The sequence below is a fragment of the Thalia democratica genome, chromosome 6, assembly GCF_965202585.1.
Source record: "Thalia democratica chromosome 6, ktThaDemo2.hap1.1, whole genome shotgun sequence".
Lineage (NCBI taxonomy): Eukaryota > Metazoa > Chordata > Thaliacea > Salpida > Salpidae > Thalia > Thalia democratica.
Genome location: NC_139170.1, coordinates 57,170,034 through 57,189,987, shown reverse-complemented (window position 1 = coordinate 57,189,987; position 19,954 = coordinate 57,170,034). Strand labels below are relative to the sequence as shown.

At 27.3% G+C, this 19,954-nt stretch overlaps 1 protein-coding gene across 1 annotated transcript in view; it reads right to left on the bottom strand.

The window, feature by feature from the left end:
* LOC145838684 (plasma membrane calcium-transporting ATPase 2-like) overlaps positions 1–19,641 on the bottom strand; it is a 57,508-nt gene extending 37,867 nt beyond the window's left edge. Inside the window, exons 1-9 of the mRNA XM_082946312.1 lie at positions 19,363–19,641; positions 17,171–17,368; positions 16,596–16,862; positions 13,966–14,091; positions 11,172–11,270; positions 8,747–8,920; positions 7,545–7,759; positions 3,427–3,514; positions 330–487 (exon numbers count right to left, since the gene is read on the bottom strand). Coding sequence (XP_082802438.1) covers positions 330–487; positions 3,427–3,514; positions 7,545–7,759; positions 8,747–8,920; positions 11,172–11,270; positions 13,966–14,091; positions 16,596–16,862; positions 17,171–17,368; positions 19,363–19,558 — 1,521 coding nt within the window. The 5' untranslated portion in view covers positions 19,559–19,641. The remainder of the gene's footprint in view (positions 1–329; positions 488–3,426; positions 3,515–7,544; positions 7,760–8,746; positions 8,921–11,171; positions 11,271–13,965; positions 14,092–16,595; positions 16,863–17,170; positions 17,369–19,362) is intronic.
* Positions 19,642–19,954: the final 313 nt, after the last annotated feature.

The following is a 19,954-nucleotide window of genomic DNA, read 5'->3' as shown; positions in this document are numbered from 1 at the left end:
GGTTACATAAGCGTGATGATAATGTTATTTTTCAATTTATTTACAATATTTTAGTTTTATTTTCTCTGAACATTTCATTGCCGCAATTCGATTTTCGTGAGAATATTTTGTGGATTTTCGATGAAGATCAAAAACGTTATTTTTCATGGAAGCACAAAAAACTTCGAATGAACTTTTAGACCAGACAGCATTATTACAACAGTTTATAATTATACACAAACTGTAATGAGAAAACAAGTAAAATATTTATGGATATATGTTAAAAGTAATATTTATAACTACTAGATTCTTTGTGGAGTACAAATTAATTTCAAATTTTAACAACCAACCATAACTTTGGAGGTGTAAGCGCTGTTGACGGAAATACCGGTGACGAGCTTCTGCACCAAGTTGGCGGGAAGTTGTTCGGCTTTTGGGAGTTTCGCGTTGAAGTACTTTCCCGCCAAAAAGCACTGGACCACCGTCATCCTATTCGTTGTTAGTGTACCTGGATTTTTTTCAATTTGATTATTTTTAAATAAATTTCAAACAATCACACCAATTGGCTTGGAAATGACATTAAATTTAATTTAGATTTATTTATTTTACTCGTTTCAAATCTGGAGATTCATCCTATTCGTTGATAGGGTACCTGAAGTTAGTGGATTGTATAAATTTAATGTCTAATAAATGTAATAAAAGATTATAACACAAATAAACAACTAAAACAAACTGCATGATGTTTGTACATAAAATGGTAAGATACAAGCATCAAAAAAACTATAGTTTAATAAAGGTATTCGTTGTTAGTGTGCCTGAAATTGGTGTTTTTTATTTGATGAAAATAATTTGTTATTAAAGTATATATTTCAAACAATTATGAAAACAATTTTGATTTAATTAGCATGAAAATAACATTAAACTTATTTTATATGTATAACTTTTATTAAACTTGTTTCAAATCTGGGCATTCATGATATATAAGTAAAATTAAATATTAAAAAACTAAGAACTTTTTTTGAACTTTTGTAACAGAGTTTCCAATTCAACTGCTAAAGTTTTTAAAAATTGAAAAATTACTTGTTAAAAGTAAGTGGTTAAAAATTTTATGAAAAAGTTATATAACCAATCGTTTTATTAAAGTATCATATAATAGACATTTATAAGATTAAATAGAAATTACAAGAAAAAAAATTGTTAAATGGAAATATAAAAACGTATTTTGTAAAATTACAGTGATAATTTTCATATTAAACGACATTATAAAAGACCAACTTAATGCATTTAAATATCAAAAGATGCAGAGAATAAAGTAATCTGTATGTGGTGATCTATGATAAAGATCTCAAACATACAAATAATGATGTACTTATGCAGTAAGTAGAAAATTGCTACTAAGGTACAATTTTTAGTAGAAAACTGAAAAATATACATAATACTTGTTTTATTTTTACTAACTCGATTAAACTTTCATTACTATTCATTAGTGTTTTATTTCTTACTTTAAACTTACTTGTTTATTTTCCTTTAAAAGTAAGTTTTGATAAGAACTACCAACTTTTATAAAGCATCAAAACAAAACGATCAACATTGCAAACTATTATATTTATAGCTGCATTTCCTTAAACACTGCGTTTTAAGTTTATTTTTGGAATGCATAATTTTAGACTAATAAGCAATTAGTTCATACAGGAAGTTAGTCAAGGCAATTAAAATCAAATTTTAATTAATAAAAAGCCTAGACTATATAAAATAACAAGTTATACTTGGTAATTTATTTTAGTGTAATAACTTATGGTTTAATACTTACTAAATCTGTAGTATTTTAAAATCATTGGCTAAAAACTAACAGCATTATATTCAAACATTCAAAAAGCACTGAAAATCGTTTTTTGTCAACTTAAAAAAAAATTGTCATAAAGTGATTGATTACATTACATCCAAACACTTGGCTGAACAAATGTATCTTTGTTCGGTTATTATTATTATTATTATTATTATTATTATTGGAGTTTATTGTGAAAAGATGGACTCGGGCTTTAAAACCTGAGCCGCTTAAACACACGAAAAAAAAACAAACAAATTACATTCAATGAAAATTAAAATCTAAAAATACCATAGTAAAAAAAATACAAACAAATAGTCCTGTATGATAAAATAAATATTAAACGGATTTCACCCGCATTTCAACACTTCGCGTGATTGACACCGGGCGAATTTGTTGTAATAACCCAACAAAACTGCTTGGGTGATATTTTTGTTTGCTTTGCACGAATTTCTCAACAAAATAGAAACTTTTCATTGATGAAACTTGCGTTTGTAAGGGAAGTTTGTGTAACTTTCACAGTTTAGCTATTATGTATTTATATTTCAAAGCACTTTTTTGTAAACTTTTCAAACTTTAAAAGTTATTTTTTAGATGTTTCTAACAAACAACTTATTTTTTAATTTTTTTTCATCACTTTTTATTTAATTCTGATCAAATTATTTATTATTTAAAACTATATAGCATGCTTCTTAACTTTTTTTTTTATTTTGTTTTTAGAGTAAATAATTAAGTGCTGTTAATTTTCCAAGTATTCAGCTGTTTTATTTTTATATTTTAATAACAGGTATACAACTTATTTTGTAAACTTTATACCTAGTTTTTAAAATGACGCATTAGCTATTACGATAGTTTTTACTTGTTTTATTTCATCACGGTTGTCTTCCAGTATTAAAATTTATACATGAAGCAACTTATTTGCATATAAATAGGAACGTAAATATTTTGCGGTTATATCTTTGCATGAGTGGTCACTACAGAAAACTTTTCATTCTTAAAATGGTCAAACATGTTTTATAAGCATTATCTCAAGGTATTTAATTTTTAAGTTAATTACTAGAAATTACAATAAAGATTAGTTTGTATTTGCATTGTATGTAAAACTTTACATATATATATATATATATATATATATATATATTTAGTAAGTACATTTAATAAAAAGTTATAAACTTACTTTATTTCAGAATTAAGTTTTTAACACAAACTTAAGCTAAAGAACAACCTTAATACTTAGTGAATTTATTAAAAATTATGTTTATTAGTCCTCGTCGTTACAACACTAACATAATATTATCAATGATTTTAGCTAATACTGATCCATAAAAAACCGATTCAGCGTACTATTTCTAAACACAACTTAAAACCAACTTCTATTATGATTGATAAGTTTAGTTTAACGAACTGACCGGTTTTATTGGAAAAGATAGACGTAGCTAAAGCCTTACACCTTAAAGATATTTATGGATATCCTAAGGCTGATGAATACTTAACCATTTGAACCGGTCTCATTTAAGCTCCATTTGAACCGGTCTCATTTAAGCTCCATTTAAATCAATTTTTTCAACACTTAGGTAATAGATTATTTTAATAATTTATAGAAATAAAAATAACAAACTGACCAGTTTTATCTGAACAGATAGACGTGGCACTGCCCATGGTTTCGCAAGCGTCCAAATGACGCACTAAATTGTTGTCCTTCATCATTTTCTTTGTAAATAAAAAATTATTATTATTTCATGTATTAATTATACATGTATATAATTACAAGTTAGTAGCATTAAAAAATAATTATGACATACAAAACAGTAGCACAACCATAAATAATAAAAGACAGTGTTTTTTTACTTGAATCTGTAAACAGAAGGTTGCACACTGGATTTTGAAAACGCTGTTGGTGATACAACTGCTAATATGTATTTTCAAAATAAAAGTTTCAAACGCAAAAAGCTCGGATTTTTACTGTTCTCTAATGAACTCAATTACACTTACTAAGATACGCGTTGTATTTAAATTATATTGTCAATAACCATCTACATCAAAGGATCTCATGATCAAATAACATATTTGAAGACAAAGAAATAAAAGTGTCCAATAAAGTATCTATCATTTTTGGTTTTACTGAAGCTTGTATGTTAATTTATTCAAAAAATCACAAGGTTTAAATTGGTGACGTTAGACTGTTGTGATGTTGAAAAACGAAAACTAAGCAAGTTAAATATTTTCGCTAAAATAATTAGAAATTTTTTCAAAAACCATACGTTTCTCAGGACATTGTGACTTTGCACTAAAATAAAAACTACTCATGATAGCTAATGACGTCAACACTTTAGAATCATAAATATTCAACAAATATAAAATAAAATGTGTTATCACAAGATTCAAGCTTTTAATTTGTACAGGTTAAAAATTAACAGTAAAAGAAAAACAAAACAAAATGAGACAGTTCTGAAGGAAAACATGTTAAAAACAATGGTTATTACAACGAATAAAACTAATAGATGCAGTTTTATTAGAAACAGTTATCGGAATTATCAGATATGGGAACTACCAGGCATTACATCCTGTAACAACGCACATCCTATTACGTCACAAAATTCAATTGTTATAAACTTAAACCACTTTTGATACACGCAGATCAGGCTTGGAAGAAACGACCAAGCTGTGAAAACTGGGACACGAATAGCAGAATTACGAAAATTCTAAAGACCAAGTCGTATATGTGTCAACATTAAACACGAAAAAAAAAATAACAAAATGAGAATCACGCGATATAATGAATAACGTAAATGGTATGACGCAATGAATAACAACATTTGAATTTAGATATCAACGTAGTTTTGATACATTTACATGGTGAATGTTGCAACATATAATTTGTTTATTTGAGAATCTAACTGCAAATGCGTGTTTTGTGTTTATTTTCTCAAAGCGCCGAGTTAAATTTAAACAGTATGAAAATAATTGTACGCAATATAAAAGGATTTTATTGAGAAATTTGTTAAAACAGTTTTATTGAGTATCAACTTCTTGGAATCTTTATTTTGAGCAGACCTTATACAACGTTTTTTTTTTGGTTTTGCTTCAATATCTTGTGATGTTTTATGCATACTTTAATAAACTTATAACAAAGACATTAACCCAAACGTTGTAGATATTTCATTATTTAACTATTGAGTTCTATTTGAATAAGATTAACAATTTGAAAATCCGCTTTGCGGTGAAACAGTGTAATTGTGTTTCTTAAATAATAAACTGTTATATTTCACTATAACTTAAAACAAATTGATACAAAGCTAAAACCGTTAAATTTATTTTTACATTAAATAATATTACCCTTAACAAATTACTAAGTATTATATGATGTGTAATACTGATAAGGTGAACTTAAGCTGTATTGCTGTTGATAACTTAATTCAAAGATACAAAATCATTATTCAAAGAAAAATGTCACCTAAAAATAACGTCATTATTCCAATTCAAGTTTAGCTGTATTTCTTCAAACATAAAAACTTAAAATACTGAAAAATGATTACAAAAGACTAATTAGAAAACAAACAGGTATAAAAGTTTCAAGGGTGTAGTAACTGTGTAAATATTTACTTTATGCTAATAGTTGAAAGCTTTGTGTCTTACATGTGAATGCTTTATTTATAAAATTACTTTATTTAAACACTTTGTTAAGGAATTAGTTTGCTTTTGTGAACTATCATTTTTTTGAATTATATTTCACTTTTTATTTTTAAACTAAACTCTACCTGCAACCACTAGGACTTTTTTATAAAACTTTATATCTATAGTTTAATGTTTTTATAAATTACTTTCTTTAGCAGTTAATTCTTTTAATTGTTAAAATTTTTAATTTGTTTAGGTTTCTTTTTAGTCAATTGAATTGTATACCGTTATTCAAACCATTCGAAGAAAATACATGTAAACTTAACTAAAAACAGGGTTACCAGTAAATATTTTCAAAAGCCCTTTTACCTACTTAAAATACATACATTCAATTAACATTTGAGTCGTAAAAATAACATAACTTCAAGAACTTTCGGATAATATTCATACACATTATTTAACATTCTGCGTATATGTTTTCGCAATCGATACTAATTAGTTACTTAACTTGAACTTTGTGGTTCATGTACTACGGATAGAGAATTAAAATAGAAAAGTATTCCTGGTTTTATAAATTTTTGTAGTTAATACTATAAATTTCAAATAATTGCATTATAAAAGCAGTATTTCAAAAATTAGTGGTGAAACACACATACTTTTAAAAGTTTTACTTGTGTTTAATGTGTAACAAGCTTATTCTTCTAATTCTTCTAAACACAGGTATTATTTCATATTAGTTGTGCATAAGTCTCATTGGCATATTGAAAAAAAAAACTATTGAACCCACCATTTAGTCATACCAACTAAAAAATCACAGCAAATAAAGTTTTATTGTACCGACTTAAAATAGGAAAACAATTTAAATTAAAACAATACATATACTTTAAACAGTTTAGCTTGTTTTGAAACGTTATAAGCTGATAATCAAACATAATTATTATTAATTGTACATAATTCTCATAATCGTATCAATAAACTACTAAGCCTCTTAACTGGATAAGCTAAAAAGTTACAGCAATATAAGTTTTTACTGCTCATTATACCGACTTAAAATGGGAAAAAAATTGAAACAAACGGCAGTCTGCTCAATTAGTGGGTGACCTCCGTTTAAATATTAATAAGCGTTTATTGCGTCACAGTGGTTTCTAAATCACCACTTTGCTTTGATCAATGAGCAGGTAAATAATTGTTGATTTGCTAAACTCGACTATTTAACATAACTACAGCGTTAAATACTGTTGACTGGGTTTTTGTTCTTACGTGTATATCATACTTTTATAACTTTTCAAACCAGCGTATTGGTTTTATTAAAAGAAATAAGTAAGTTGAGTATATGTATGTAGACATGCAATAAGACTTACACGATTTCGTTAGTGACACTAGTTTGAGTGTATGAGAATTATGTTGTCACAGTAGAGTATAAATTACATGGCTCTTAACAAAAAATAGAATGAAAAATACTTTGCAAAATATTTTTTGAAACAGATTTAATCCCTATGAATGTTTTTTAAATAATCTTTTAATTTTGATCATAATAAACAAAAATGCGCACTTTAAATTGTATCTAATTTGACAAGTGTTTCAAAAACCGACAAATCTCGACAGAGAAAGCTTGACAAACTGCTAATACTATTGTTTACAATTACTCTTCAAATAGTGAGCCCATAGTGGGCAATCTTTAACTTTTCAACTCTTAAAAACTATGATATAAATTTTCTAAAAAACAAACTCAATCACACGGACCTTGACGGAGAAGGCGGGCGAAATGGTGACTTAATTTCACTAACCTTCACAAAGATACTAAACAAACTATTGGATTGTTTATACTACTAACTGTATATGAATTAGTTTCGTAAATGTGCACAACTTTCTTTTCAGTCAAAACTGTGGTGAAAACCTTGAAACAATTAACAAACACGCGAACCTTGACGGCGAGCTTTGTGAGAACAAATAAACAGAAACTCAATACAGAAACTTTATAACAACCCAATAAATATAAACAACATTTTTGAAAAATAATTTTGTGATGATTACAAGTTAAAACATAGAATAACAGTTTATTTCAACCACTTATTATTTTCAGTTCAAACTGTTGTAAAAACCCTGAAATAAAAAACCAACGAACCTTGACGGAGAAGGCGAGGGAGATGGTGACGGCGAGGGGAAGCCCCTCGGGGACGGCGACGACGAGCACGGTGATGCCGATGATGAAGAACTTGACGAAGTACTGGACGTACACGGACGTGCACTCGCTCTTCCACGACATGCCCCCAGTGCCGAACACCTCCACGCAGAAGATGATGATCAGAATGAGCACCGTCACCAGTGATACCACGAATCCTGTTTGAAATTGATAATTTGTTTATGTTAGCAACAAAATATAAAATATTTAATCCGTTGTCATTAATTAATACTAAAAAAGGATGAGCGGTGTTACCAGTGATACCACGAATCCTGAAGTTTTGTTGTATAAAAATAAAGTAACCTTGAAATTCAAGGTAATTTCTGAAAAATTGTTTTTATCTTTTTTCATGAACCCTGTTTGAAAGTGTTGTTGTTATATAAAGTTAGGGTACCTCATTATGTTTTTGGTTAGGTTACTAATGATTTACTGATAAAATCATCAATTACTGATAAAAATAATAAATTTTAACCAACTTTTATCTATCTTCAAACAAAATTGTGAAACCTCATTAGGTTACTAATGATACAACGCATCCTGTTGGTATCTATGATGTGCTTTTATTTATTGGTATTACTATTGTTATCAGCAACAAAATATTAAATTAGTATTTTGTTGTTATTATTAAAAGCGTAATAAGGATGAGCACTGTTACAAGGGGTACCACGAATCCTGAAGTTGTTGTTGTAATATTAGGATAAACTACAGCTTATCAGGAAATTACGTTATTTTATCAGTCATGGAAGAATATAATGGTGAGGACTGTTACTAGTTATAACACGAATCCTGTGGAAAATGATAATAAAACCAGGTAATAAAAACTTTAAATTTTAGTATAAAAACTTTGTTCATAATAACTTACCACTAATCTTTTAAACTGTGTTTTTTTGTTCTTGTAATTGGGATCTTTTATATAACAATAAAAAACCGTATCCAAAATTTATTTTAAGCTTACATTAAAAACCATACAAAAAAAGCAGACAAACTAAGGTTTTAGGATTTCTTTCAAGATAAGATTTTTCAAACACTATCACTTTAAGAGAATACAAGTTTCATACTGATAAATACAATAAATTTCAAACAGCTTTTATCATCAAACAAAAAAAAATCAATGAATATTTTATCTTGAAAATTGTGAAACTGACCGAAATAACCGATCTGAACCGCGAGTTTCGACAATTTGGCCTGCAACACGGATTTCTCCTTCCTGCTGGACGACTTCTTCTTTTCACCGGACTTGTTTCCCTCGCCCCCCGCTTCCTCGTCGTTACCTAGCAACGAGCCCGTCTCGCTCGGTTCCGCTTGGTTGGTTTCGTCCTCTGTTGAGAAAAAATAATATTTAAACATTAGAAGTACACGCAGGTTGACAAAATCAAATAGAGTGTTTTGAATGCTCTTACCGTTATCTTTATTTTATTAAAATAATTTTTTTAATAACTAAACGTAGAGTCAATTGAAAAATACAATATTGATTTTTGGCAGCTAAGTAAAAACTGTGCACAAAGTAAATAATTTTAACAAAGTATATGAAAAATAATTCATTAACTTTTGACAAACTGAAATATTAACCAATAAGAGTTTTTTTTTATATTTTAAATAGAAAATCTGAAAAAAATAAATAAAAAAGATAAAAGCTTTTACATATAGATAACATGAAGGCATACTTTTAAAACAATTTTTTTTAAATATATAGAACTTTGTAATATAAAAACCTTAAAGCATACAAAACATATAAAAAACTTCCATAAATAAGACACAAAACATACAATTTAAACAGTATTTTACACAACACAATGTTTTATATGTCTTAAACATTAGATTATAACAAAGCAGTGTTGTTTAAATACTGAGAATTCCAAAGTGAGTACGTAAATATAATCTTGAAAAACACTCATTCATAACAACACCAGAAACTAATCTCATTATTCAAATATGTGGAAACTTTTTCGACAGTGTGAAATACGAGAAAATTTTAATTTGTCTTCTATCAAAAATTATCTATTAATTATTTGAGATTAACAATTATCACAACACTATGATAGTTTAAATAAAAAGTTCAACTTTAATAACTTTCATATGCAGACTAAACAGTACAATTAACCTCGATTAAAGAAAGTTTATACTTGGTTTATACTATTGCACTAGCAATTGACTTTATACACTATAAACTTATTAGAATTTTGGACAATTTCCAGGAAGTTTAAATTTTATCAGAAAAGTAAATTAAGTATGAAAACCAAACGCGTAAAAAATCAGAATATGACAATTTAGAAAAGTTCAAGATTATACTTTGGAGAACTTTGCTCCACACACCTAGTTTTAGTGCATTTAATTGCAAATGTTAGAAACCATTGTGTTGTGACGTCATAATTAATGGTTTGTGGAATTTAATACTTCATGTAGCATTATACAAAGTATGAATTATTTTTCTATTGTAACATGTTCTAAGAAGATTTCTACTTTATTTTTTTAGCTTCATTTAACCTTCACAAATTTTTTTAAACACTTATCTTTATGTTAAACTAGTAATTTTTTAATTAGCAAAACAAAAAACAGGTAGCAGCTTATAAAAAGTTTAAGCATTCTCATACTTTATGTTAAATTTTACTTTATATAAACGTAACAAAATTTCAACAACACTTTTTAGACAGCTCTGGACTGAAAATTTTACTGGGGCTTTTACCTTGAATAATTTTTTTTTTACAAACTTATGCAGCTTAACAAAATATTGCAGCATTCTTCTACAAATGCCAAAAATGGACTTATTCATATTCTCATTTGGTTTTTTATCTCATAAATCACACAAAATTTAACCGCAAAGCTATGAATGTTTCAACCACATTTTTTACAAAAGGCAACCTTCATTATAATTTTTCAAATCTGCGTTTGTATTTTGCAGTGAACTTTGTTGTTACTTGTTAAAATTCGTGTTTGGATTAACCAGGTACATGATAGTATCCATGTAGTTTCATGACTTAAAACCTTTTTCAACTGATTTGTTGTAAAGCTGTATGATCGAGTAAGAGCTTACACTTTTGTTTTAGTTTTATCAAAAAACATCTTATACTAAATCTTTAAAAGATTTTTAAATGACTTTTGGAAACGTTTAGTTTTAAACTTTACCTCACACTTTCTATTTGAAATTGAAGTTCTCATTGCAGGTTAAATCTTAGTTAAAGTATTCACAATTTTTTTTTGTACAACACAAAAACAGAAATATGTTTTATGAATACATTAGTATCTGCCTTTATGCAGATATATGCAAATAAGCTTGGTTAATAAAGTTTTATTATACTTTTTAATTTACGTGCACAGTTAAAATTTTATTGCTTTTCAATCAAGAGGGCATACTGCAAGTTCTAATTAATTTACCATACAATATGAAATAAAAGAAGGAAAATATTACACTGAATAAAAATTGAAATGTTTTTTTTGTACAGTTTTTTTATCACAATTCTAACCGACACAACAAATACAGTTAAGTTTTTTTTTTGAGCAAATATCACTGCAAAAAGTCAAAACACATCAAGTTACACAAAACATGTTTTCTCAATGAAATTAAAGCCATACCTCCAGCAGCACCGAGAAGTGATAGAATGATACCAGTTTGTGAATGGACACCAACAGCAGTGACCACACATCTACCGCTACCTTCCATAACATGAGTACCTGTGTCAATATAATATATGTATAAGTAAAAAGTTACTACAAATCTACAAATAAGTACAAAAAAAATACAAAATTATTACAAATCTACCCTCCATAACATGAGTACCTGTGTCAATATAATAAATATGTAAATGTTAAGTTAATACACATTTATCCTCCACAACATGAGTCCTTTTGTAAACATACATATAAAATTTTATATATAGAACTAAAATACACAAAATAAGCTTTTGCTTGGGACTAATTATATATAAATTTTAGTTATTTTACTTGATAAATCAAATCTTTCACACTGAGCCCACCTTAAGGGCTTTATTAATAAAAAGGTTTATATATATGTAAATGTAAAGTTGTTACACATTTATCACTTACTGCCTTGCATTTAGCGGGTACCAATACGTATATATTAAATATTTATGAGCAATAATGCAATTTGTTTATTCTTCTTTGATATTATATGCAACATATCTACACTACAAAGGTTCTGTCTTTTTTAAGAAAAATTACAGTTGTAATACAAGTAGGATTTAATTTTTATTGATCACTATAACAAATACATATTTAACACTGTGATAGACAGAGAAGTTATTTGTACTGTAGTGGACTAACTGTTATACTGTTATACCAGAGTTTCCCTTGGGGCGATAGTTAATAAAGAGATGAAAAAGTAAATAGGTAATAAACTAGAAAAAGGGTAGTATCTGATTAAGGAGGATTTTGTTTTTGTTTAGGGGGTAAGTATGAAAATGAGTTTGGAAACATTGTATTAAGCCAACAAGTCAAATTACTTAAACATAAAATGATTTATTTATAGGAGAGCAGTTTAAAAAAATCATATACGCATTCTGTTACTTGAATCATGCTAAACATAATTTTTTTAAACATGTTGAAATAGTGATTACGCACTTAATACACACATGACTTGCTACTTTCTCATATATATAAAACGTTGCGTTATGCGTGCAAAATAAAAATTAAAAAATTAAACTGAAATACTAATTTATTTTATAGTTTAGTTACTGTGTATTTTCTTAACCGGTTGAATATTTTATTTCCAACAGCAGATCTTAATTTGAATTGAAAAGAATAAAATAAACCTTATTACGTTTTGATTAAACTATAATTCGAGGTTCTTGTGTTACATACAACGAATAAATTCACTCTGTGCATTACCCTGTGTCTTCAGAACAATAAAAAACACAATTAGTAACAGTTTTATCATTACTAACCAGATAAAAAGTGACTAGTTTTACTTAGTTTAACAAAACTTTAGTTGATCATCACAGAAACTTCAAAACTTAAAACTTGTTATTTACTTTAGTTATTTTAAAGCTTGCTAAATAAAAAGTTATTAAACTTTTAAACTTTTTACTCAAAATCGACATTTTCTATGAACAATATACTGACAGGCAAAAAAAAAGTAAGGATCAAGCAGTTATTACAACCAAACTTTTCCATCAAACCTGGATACGACAATGTGTTGCCATGAAAACTTACACGAAAACGCACTTAATCACAAACAATATAAAAATGCTAATGAAGCTCACTGCAGCAAGAGAGCGAGTATTGAAAGCGTGTGGTGCAGAGAGCTAGCAGAGCGAAAGTTATGAATAATTAATCGACTCAGCGCCACGCTGAAAAGACAACATGTATATGTGTGTTTGATATTCGAGTGTTTGTTAATTACTGCAATCACTTTCGCTTGATTACAACTTTTTTGCATTTTGTTTTTTTATTTAAATAATAAGAATTGCACGTATGTTACAAGTGCTGGCACAAGGATGAACTTCAAATTTGACTAATTTGTCTTGCATCAGTTGCTGTAAATTTTTATTCATTTGTGCTGTCTTTTTAATCGTCATTTATTACGAGGCTTTAAATTTCAATTGGCACATACAATTAAATATTAGCACTGAGATAACTAGAAGGAAGCATAATATAATGCTTCTTTATATTATTCAAAATCGCATCTAAAATATATTTTTAGATTGCTACCAAAATATCATGACACTTCTTGTCAAGATAAAAATCTGATTGAATTGCAGATTCATTACAAAGAGATCTAAAATGTTAATAATAATCTCATACAGAAAGAGATAGGAAGTGTGTTGCTTTATATAGAAAATAATCAATGTGATTAACTCGTTGCTTTGGTTTCATTCATTAAATATTAATTAATTTGATTCCACTTATCTTTTGGTGCGAACTTGGTAAATTTGCAGAATTTATTTAAAGAATTCAAATTAAATTCAGCATGAAATATTTTGTGGTAGGGTTTTTACGCAAGTCTAGCCAACAAAAAATACTTGGCATTAAGTGTTTCGCGTAACTTTGAATTTGATTTCAAAGATATATTTATAATTTCACTACTTTATCTTTATAGTATACATTAAAAAAGAAATATATATAACTGTCTAAAATAGCGCACACATTGCTTGGTTATACAATAAGAATAAATAATAACTACCATTGTCATTCTTATCCTCTTAACCTCTTACACTTTTATTAGAATTAAACTTAACCTAATGCTAGACTTCTACTTTTAAAATAACGTCTTTTTTTTACTTCTATTAAAAGCTTAAAATAGTAAATAGATTAAATAACTTTGTAAAACCTTAGTTTATGTAACACATAGTAACAAATTACATTGTGCTGTCATGGAAAATTCTCAACTTTATTAAAAACTTATACATACCTGAGAGCAGGAAAACGTCTCTGTCCTGATCCTTCTTGACGAGATCGGACTCTCCGGTGAGCGAGGACTCGTCCACTTTAAGATCGTTGCTCTGAATCAAAACTCCGTCAGCGGGAAGCAAGTCACCTGTTGTTACGTCATAATAGTATAAAATTCGTATATAAGTCTGTTACTAACAATATTGAGTAGTAGTTGTATTAATATCTTAATACAAATGTGGTAATAAAACTTGAACAAAAACAGAGTTATACGTCCAACAAAAAGTAAACGCTGAGGTAATAATTTGCGACGCCATCCTGATGAAATAGTCTGTTTCGTCATAACAATATACAATTGTTTCACTTCCCAGCATAACTAACATGTACTACAAACATTGTGACAAGTAAACCAGAAAAGTGAACATGTAAAATAATAGTATTCAAATATGAAAACTATCATTTAAGTGTGCAAACAAGTACAATCACTATTAATAATATATCAAGAAAAAAAAAGTTTGATATAACAAAATAACTTTTAACAAATAAACTTTTATGATATCATAAAATCCTTTGGAAATAGACAATTTTATTATCTCAAAAAAACTTATGAGTATATCTATTGGCAGAGTGTAATATATCTAAAAGGGGTTAAGGAAGTTATAAGCAAAAAAAATAATTAAATTATTTAAAAGCAAAAAAGTTTAGCATTTTAAGTATTTTTTTACGTTGTATATATTCTTTATTAATTGAATTAAAATGTTATTAACTAGTTTTACGTAACAATTGATACAAGGGTTAATAAGGATACAAAATACAAGGATTATACTTAACATAGATGAATAAAAGTTTATGTAAACAATTTAGTAGCTTTATCACTTTTAATCTAAATGATGTACTCATGATATAACTATTGGCAAAAAGATTGTAACACAAATTACATCATAAACTTTACCTGTATTTTTTTATTACTAATCTTTAATACAGACTTTTAGTTTAGAATACTGAAAGTGATCAACACAGAAAAAATCAGTAAAAAGTATCAAAGAAATCAAAAATTGTTTTGGTCCAATTAGGTATATTTTTAATTTTAACAAATATAAAACAACAGCTTTTATGAGCAGAAAAAAAAAAATTAGTTATACATTTTTTAAAACATCGTATTAATAAAAAACTAAAATTATTAATTCATAAAAATGAAAACTGTATATCTGAAGGAAACTAAATTTAGTGTTTTCTTTTTTATATAAAAAAAAATATAAGCAAGCTTAGAATGGACAGGCACTTACTATGGGAATAATAAAATTAAAAATTTAAATGTTGATTTATAAGTTTAATGTGAACTTTGGTTAAATATAAACACATTTTCAAAACTTATAACAATTTTTTTAAACAAAAAGTTATCAGTTTTATCTAATGCATACACATATTTTGATTTTAATTGTAAAAAAAAAGAGCGTTAAAATAAATCTATAAAATTATGATTATCCCAAGCTAGCGAAAGTTAAGTGATTTTTTTTTTATTGTTAAAATACTGAAAACAGTAAAGAGTAGATAATATAATTTGAAAAAGACAAATTTTTTAAATAAAAGTGTAACCAATGAATGTAACACTAATTAAATGATGCTGATTTTAAATTGAATACATATATCTAAAATTAAACACACCAAGAAAAAGTTATCATATTTATTAAAAAGTTATTATATTGAAAATAACTTTCAGTACAACAATAATGACTTGATCTAAACAAAGTTTAGCAAACTTTTATACTGCAATACCATAACAAAAGTTAAAATAGATGAAAATTAAACAAAGTAAATTACACATAAATACAAAACATTTTTTTTTTTATCATTTTAAATTTTATTCGATGTTTATACAAAAATATTAAACGTCGGTATACAATACGTGCGCATAGATAATCAGTGTAAACAAAAGTAATGCTTGAAAAGCAAAAACAAATAAATACCAGCGTCAATACCATCACTGATCAGTGTAACGTTAAAACAAAACGAAATGCAAATATAAGAATAAAAATTCACAAAATATTTGCAAATACAGCTTAAAGTTATTAGTTTTGCTACATAAACAAATAATACTAGGGGAATTAAGTGAAATTAGATAATTTTAAAAGTTACATTTTTTGATTGTTTTTAAAAAAAGTAAGATGCACTAATTATTTGAATAATAAAATTAAAAATATATGCAATCCAAAATAAAAATAAAATGTGTAAGTATAAAACTGAATGCTGATGATTGCTTTTTTTTCCTTAAGTTTCTTTTGATTCCTTCTTACCATGTTTGACTTGCAACATCAACCAAAAAGTAATGTTCTACCCGGGACTTTAAAACTAGCTTGTAACCTACATAGGGCACAACTTTAAACAGCACAACGATCTAGTTTAATACAGCAATAAAGAAGTTTATATCAAAAATAATTAAATCAATTGTCTATATTTTACTTCAATAAGCAGAATTTTTGACGAAAATTTATATCTCAATTATTTAATATAGAAGCTTACATGAAACTTCTAAAATATTAACATAAACTCAACATACCATACTTAATTATTTAGCTTACCACTTATATAAATGATATTTAATAGCAAAACTTTATCTAAACTTAACAAAACAGTAGTATCAACTCAACATACCGTATTTAACTTGCAGCACATCACCGACCACGATATCGGCCACTGCAATCTCTATGGTGTTGCCGTTCCTGATGATGCTGATCTTGTGCTCCTTGTCGATCCTGCTCTGCAGCCCCCTGAACTGCTTCTCCTTGGTGAAGTCGTTGATGGCCGTTACCAGGACGACCACCACCACCGATATAAGGATGGCCGCCCCCTCGATCCACCCCGTGTCCCCTTCCTCCAGTTCCCCGCCCGCACCCGCGAACTCATCGGGAAAACACTGTGCTGTTGGGGAGAAAAGGGAAATTTTTACAGCTACTTTGAAATGATCAGGGATATATTGTTACAGTAAATAATAAAACTTAGAGAAAATGTAAAGTTGTGCAAAAAATTTTTGATATCACAAATATCTACTTCATTAAACTAACAAAAATATCTAGAGGTAGAAAATAATGCAATCTCAGGCTTAAGTTTTAAATGAATCCCAATTCTCTATGAGCAATCAAACAAATCATTTATACAACAATCCATATAACTTATTTACATTAGTAAGCTCAATAGTTCATATTTTCACCAATCAAACTTCAACAAACCAGAGCCACTGTCATCACCGGGCTTGTAGAAGCTCAGCGCGAGTGATATGACGGCTGCCACTTCCAATATGATCAGCGTGACGTCCTGCAACGCCTCCCATATCAGCTGCAGCAACGTCTTGGGCTTCTTGGGAGGGATGACGTTCGTTCCGTAAATCTGACGTCGCTTCTCCAACTCGCCCGGTTGCCCCGAGATACCTGTGGGTGGGAAAATGAAAATGTTAAAAACTAGTACAAAGTGGTAGTATTAAACAGTTCAAAAAACTTTAATTGTTATTTAATATCTAAAACTGACTAATAAATAACTAGAAATGAATTAATTTAACATTTTATTTCAATTTTAGTTAATGAAACTGTCAAGTTACTAAAACACTAAGGTTTTAAGACAAAAATATAAAATAGTTTTTGCAATTTAGGCTGTACTAATCTAGATGTAAATCAAGTTTTAATAGAATTTATAAAACAATTTTCTATAACTACTTTTATATTGACAATATACTTTATATCATAAATTGATTTTAAATAAAATAATATTGTTAAAACTTTTTCATCCCACAAAGTAATGCCTAAGGCCATATGGAGGTCCACCTTGAATTTTTTACAAGTTGGTCTTATTTTGTGGAGTTTTATGCAAGCTATCAGTTATTTCTAACCCTTAATAAAACTCAAAGTAATTTCTGAGATATAAGCTTTTGAAATTAGTAAGCTTATAGGTTCTTAAAAGAAGTTGCAAACCAAAAATACAAAACAAAGTGTTTCTGTTTAAATGTATATTTTTTTCATAAATAACCATTTTTCTTCATATTCTACTGCAAGCCCAGTACTAACATCAATATATAATGTTTTCAATGCATGACGTTTTTTATCTCTGAATAAAATTTTTTAATAAATAAACTTTTCTTTTTTGTCTTTTTTAACCTAAAACTTTTACTTGTCTAAAGTTACAAAATGCCAACATTCAGAGTATATTAAACTATATAAAAAAGTTTCTTGAAAAGTTGAGATCTCTAACTCAAAAATGAAAGAGAGGATAGATTTTTAGTAATTTTTTAAAATTAAAAGAAAACTACAAAAAAAATTGAAATCCATACCTTGAATAAGAATTTTTTTACAAAAATTAAAAAGTCTAAAATGTTAAATAACAATGTTAAATTCTATAAAAACTGGCTTAAAGCTTTTATATAAGCTTTGCAAACAAAAATGTTGCACCTCCCTATGCCCTTAAGGGGTATTTAAGTAACATTTGTTTAAAATTTTCTTAGTTTAAAAGAATCTAATTTGTGTTTTGTGTCCATAGTTTAGAATTATTGTATTTTCTACTAAGTTTTACCCAGGAGTAATTATCTATTTATTTTAAAATATTAAAAAAAAAATAATAACATAATTATAAACTAAATTATTATAAGTAATAAAAGATGTTGATAACAAAGTTAATAAACTAACTATAATTTGTACAACAGGATTAGTTATAAACTTTGAAAAGCGAGTAACTTTATAAAATGTTTTCAATACCTTATTATTACTTATAAAACTTATTAATAATACAATAAAAAGAGTGCTTACAACAAGTACAAACGAAATAGCTTCTGTTTTTTCAAAAACAAAAAACAAGTACAAAGTTTTTATTTTACCTTCTTAACTTATCAAAATGATTATTTTTTAATACATGATGTAAGATTACTAAAACATATTTTTAAAAGTATTCTAAACTTTTAAAAACCTATTGAAGTTTGACTAACTTAATTTTTAAATACTTTTCAACAACTATTGTAACTTCAAGTTAACTGTAAATAAAATGTATAAAAACTGTAAACAATTTCTTACTAAAAAATATTATTTTACTTGATTACATTATACTCAAAATTTAATTTGAAATATCATAGGATATTCTTATATGAAAACTCATATAAAAAATGTCAAAACTAAATAAAAAAGCATGTACAACAATACATAGAAGATATATAAAAATTTAGATAAAATTGTTAAATGCTTTTTTATTAAACTAAGCTGTACAATATTTATTAACTTACTGAAATGGACTTTAAATATATAAAAAACAGGATTTGATCATCACAATATATTTAGTTAAAATAACACACTAGGCTACTCAAAACCAAACCAGGGACAAAAAATAAAACATAAACTTCAAAGAAAACTTGATAAATGTATTAAACTTGAGTTACACCACTTACCTCTGGTGGGGGAAGTTTTCAAAAGTTTGCAGAGGCCATCAACATCACCGTACTTTTGCTGCATCTGAGTGACGGTGTCTTTGCCCCTGTTCTCCATCAAAGTCTTCAGGTCATGCAAGGGAACCTCGTACGCTGTTGAGGAGTTGACTCCGTTGCGCTGGTGGAGCGCAATCGTTTCTTTGTCATTTGCAGCCATTAGCTTTTCGTTAAGGCACAAACAACTTTTATTATTGGTCAGATAGGTTCTATTTGATGACTTCTAATTTTGATTTTATTTAGAATCCTGTTGAGTTTTTAATAGTTACAACTAATAGGCTTGAAATATATTTAGTTCTTTTTATTTCTAAATGAAAATACTCATGACAAAATTGTACCTAAAACATTGTATTTTTTTTTATTTAAAATGTCAATCAACTTTTACAGCTTGTAAATATATTACTTTTATAATCAACAGTATTTTTTTTCTTAATAGACATTACTTTTAGTTTATTACTACATTCATACTTTTATACACAAATTTATAATCAAAATTTTACTATACAATTAGCTTATTATTTAATTGACAAAAGTTTGCAGTTATGGAAATATTTAA